Source organism: Nothoprocta perdicaria, unplaced genomic scaffold (assembly GCF_003342845.1).
Source record: "Nothoprocta perdicaria isolate Ctin4 unplaced genomic scaffold, notPer1 scaffold_8, whole genome shotgun sequence".
In the NCBI taxonomy this organism is placed as follows: Eukaryota; Metazoa; Chordata; class Aves; order Tinamiformes; family Tinamidae; genus Nothoprocta; species Nothoprocta perdicaria.
The window spans coordinates 5,146,478-5,148,999 of record NW_020456087.1 but is presented as its reverse complement, the minus strand read 5'-3'; the positions used below and the strand labels follow the sequence as shown (position 1 = coordinate 5,148,999).

At 52.6% G+C, this 2,522-nt stretch overlaps 1 protein-coding gene across 2 annotated transcripts in view; it reads right to left on the bottom strand.

Annotated features, from left to right (window-relative positions):
- Nucleotides 1-2,185, bottom strand: part of COCH (cochlin) — an 18,101-nt gene extending 15,916 nt beyond the window's left edge. For both annotated transcript variants that reach the window (XM_026051882.1, XM_026051883.1), the window contains exons 1-2: nt 2,110-2,185; nt 1,984-2,028 (exon numbers count right to left, since the gene is read on the bottom strand). In XM_026051882.1, coding sequence (XP_025907667.1) covers nt 1,984-2,028; nt 2,110-2,134 — 70 coding nt within the window. In that variant the 5' untranslated portion in view covers nt 2,135-2,185. The remainder of the gene's footprint in view (nt 1-1,983; nt 2,029-2,109) is intronic.
- Between the last annotated feature and the right edge of the window lie 337 nt (nt 2,186-2,522).

Genomic DNA, 2,522 nt, shown 5'->3' with positions numbered 1-2,522 from the left:
GTGACATTTCCATGCCTTGCTTTGGGAAAGCAGAATTTGTTTCTATGTGTATAGAAAAAAAATCCCTATGTACATTATTAGAGAATCGAGGATTCCTAAAATAGTTCAATGACTTCTGTCCCTGTTATGCTGCTTATTGCTTTAGGTATTAAGTATTATGCATTTATGAAACAGGAAGATTTGGTAGTCCATGCTATCTTGCACCATCAATAAGCCTAAGTATTTTAATTCAGTTACTACTCCTAGAGCCTTGTCCAAGTTAGAAAAAAAAGTTTTTATTATTGGAAATTATGTTCACATATTATGTACTATTCATATACATTAAGGACATATCCCAATATGGACAAGGTGAATATGAGTACTTAATACATACCTCATACCATATGTATGAGCCTAAATCCATTAGATTTACAAGGAAACTAATGTTCCCTCATTTCTTTGTATAGCAGAATTCCAGTGCTTTTATAAAAGCTTCTGCAAGCTTATAGTGTAGTAACCAAATGTTACTGAATTTAGGCTCACAATAATGGTAAAACACAATCTCACAAAGCATCTGTTCATATACTATATAAAAACATTCTGGTAACCTTATAGAGCAAAACTTTTGGTAACCTGATAGAATAAAATTACAGTTGTCAACGGTCCCTTGATATTAGTTTAGTTGATTCCTGATACCTTCACTTTGCAGTGGCTTCCTCTGTGGAAAAGCATTAGAGCCAACTTTTCACTTGCATCCTGCAGGATAGTTAATACTTCTCTGTAGGGCTGCCGTAAAATACGGAGGAAAGGAATTGAGGTTGGAGTAAGTTTTCCATTGCTTCCCCTCTTTATTTTTTAAGTCATGGCACTCCTGTGACATAGCTAATAGCACAGAAGCACAAAAGGCTTTTCTGAGCATTTCAAAACAATGTGATCTTTCACTCTTTCTTCATAAAGATTTCAAAACTCTTACCAATCATAAGAAAAGCTTGAGCCCCCTCACCCTCTGCGGACCAGGGTGGTGCCTGGAAGCCCAGTCTTCCATGGSTTCCTGCCCGCCCTGGTGCGAGGCTCTGCTGGAAGGGGCAGCCAAACTACTTGCATCCCTTTGGTGACATATCTTTAACCATTTCCTATGGTTCCTGATTGCCTTGGTTTGCCTCTAGCTCCAAGAGAACCCATTCTCCAGCAGCAAGATCTAGTCCAGCAGGGTATGCAGCAAGACCCACTCATGCCCTCCTGGGGGTGCTGAGGTCTCTGTTGCCTTCTGGGGCAAAATAATGACAGGACGGGCTTAAAAGACTGGTTTAAAGGTTTAAAGGACTTTTCCGTGGTCTGAAATACCTTGGAGATTCTCAGTTGAGTACTCTCTGAATGCCATAAACACACATGCGTGCACACACACTGATGTTAGGGACATTCCCCTTGCAGGGGATAGTTGTTCCCATGGCCCATCTTCAGTTGATGCCTAGAGGAAGTTCTCCTCCCCGATCTGGAAACATTCCTAAATTTCCTCCATTTCCTTTTGCATCCCCCTCAGCCTTTTTTCCCTTTCTCCAAGCACYGAGAGTGATACCAGGACAACCCAGCTACACCCCAGTGCCCCGTTCTTCCCGGCCATCACTCTGAGGTGCAAGTGCAGTGCTTCCATCGGCCCCACGCTTTTGCTCCATCCGTCGCTTCGCCTCTTGATGTCGCGGAGCAGCGGGGCCTCAGCCAGGGCGGCCTCAGCTCTCCCAGGAGGAAGCAACGGCCCCAAAACTCTCACCTTCCCCTGGGGCAGCAGGCCCGCGGCAGCGACCGGCACCCGTGTCCTCCGCGCTCGCAGCCACAGCGCGGGGAGCCAGGGCCGCCCTCCTGAAGCGGCGCAGCCTCGCGAGAGGCGTCGCACCGGTGTCCGCCGTCAGTGGCCGAATGGGCTGCCCGGGCACAGCGGCCGCCCCGCGGGGACGTCCTGCCTGGGTACCGGCATGCAGGGGGCAGGCGGGGGGGCAGCAGACTCACCCGAGCCGTCGCTCCCGCGCACGGGACTGCAGAGCAGGAAGATGCCTGCGAACAGAGAGGACGAGCTGGTTGGGGCGGGCAGGGGTGCCTGCCCCGCCGGCCCGGAGCGGCCACCGCGCTACCCACCTAGGAGAAGCGGCACTGGTGACATGGCTGCGGGACAGGCTCGCAYCTTAGGGCAAAGGGGAGAGAAACCGTCAGCCGGCTGCGGCTCGGTTCCCTAGAAGGGACTCCCTGCGCAGCRAGCAGCGCGCCCAGCGGTCCGCCCTACCGCGCACTGCTGCCCGCGCTACCGAGAGCACCTCCGCAAAGCTGAACAGCGGGCGGCGGCCCCGCGCGCTTTAAACCCCTCCCGGGGCGCATGAGCACTGGGCAGACACGGGCGTGGAGCGAGGGGAGGAGAGAGCCCGGCCGGCAGCTCCGTCCCCGGTCCTGGCCCGACAGGTGCTGTTGCCCTCCCCCGGCCTGTTCCTTGCCAGCCCCCGCGCCTCGGCCGGGATGTAGCCGAGCGTCTCGCCACCCCGGCTAAACGCGACCAC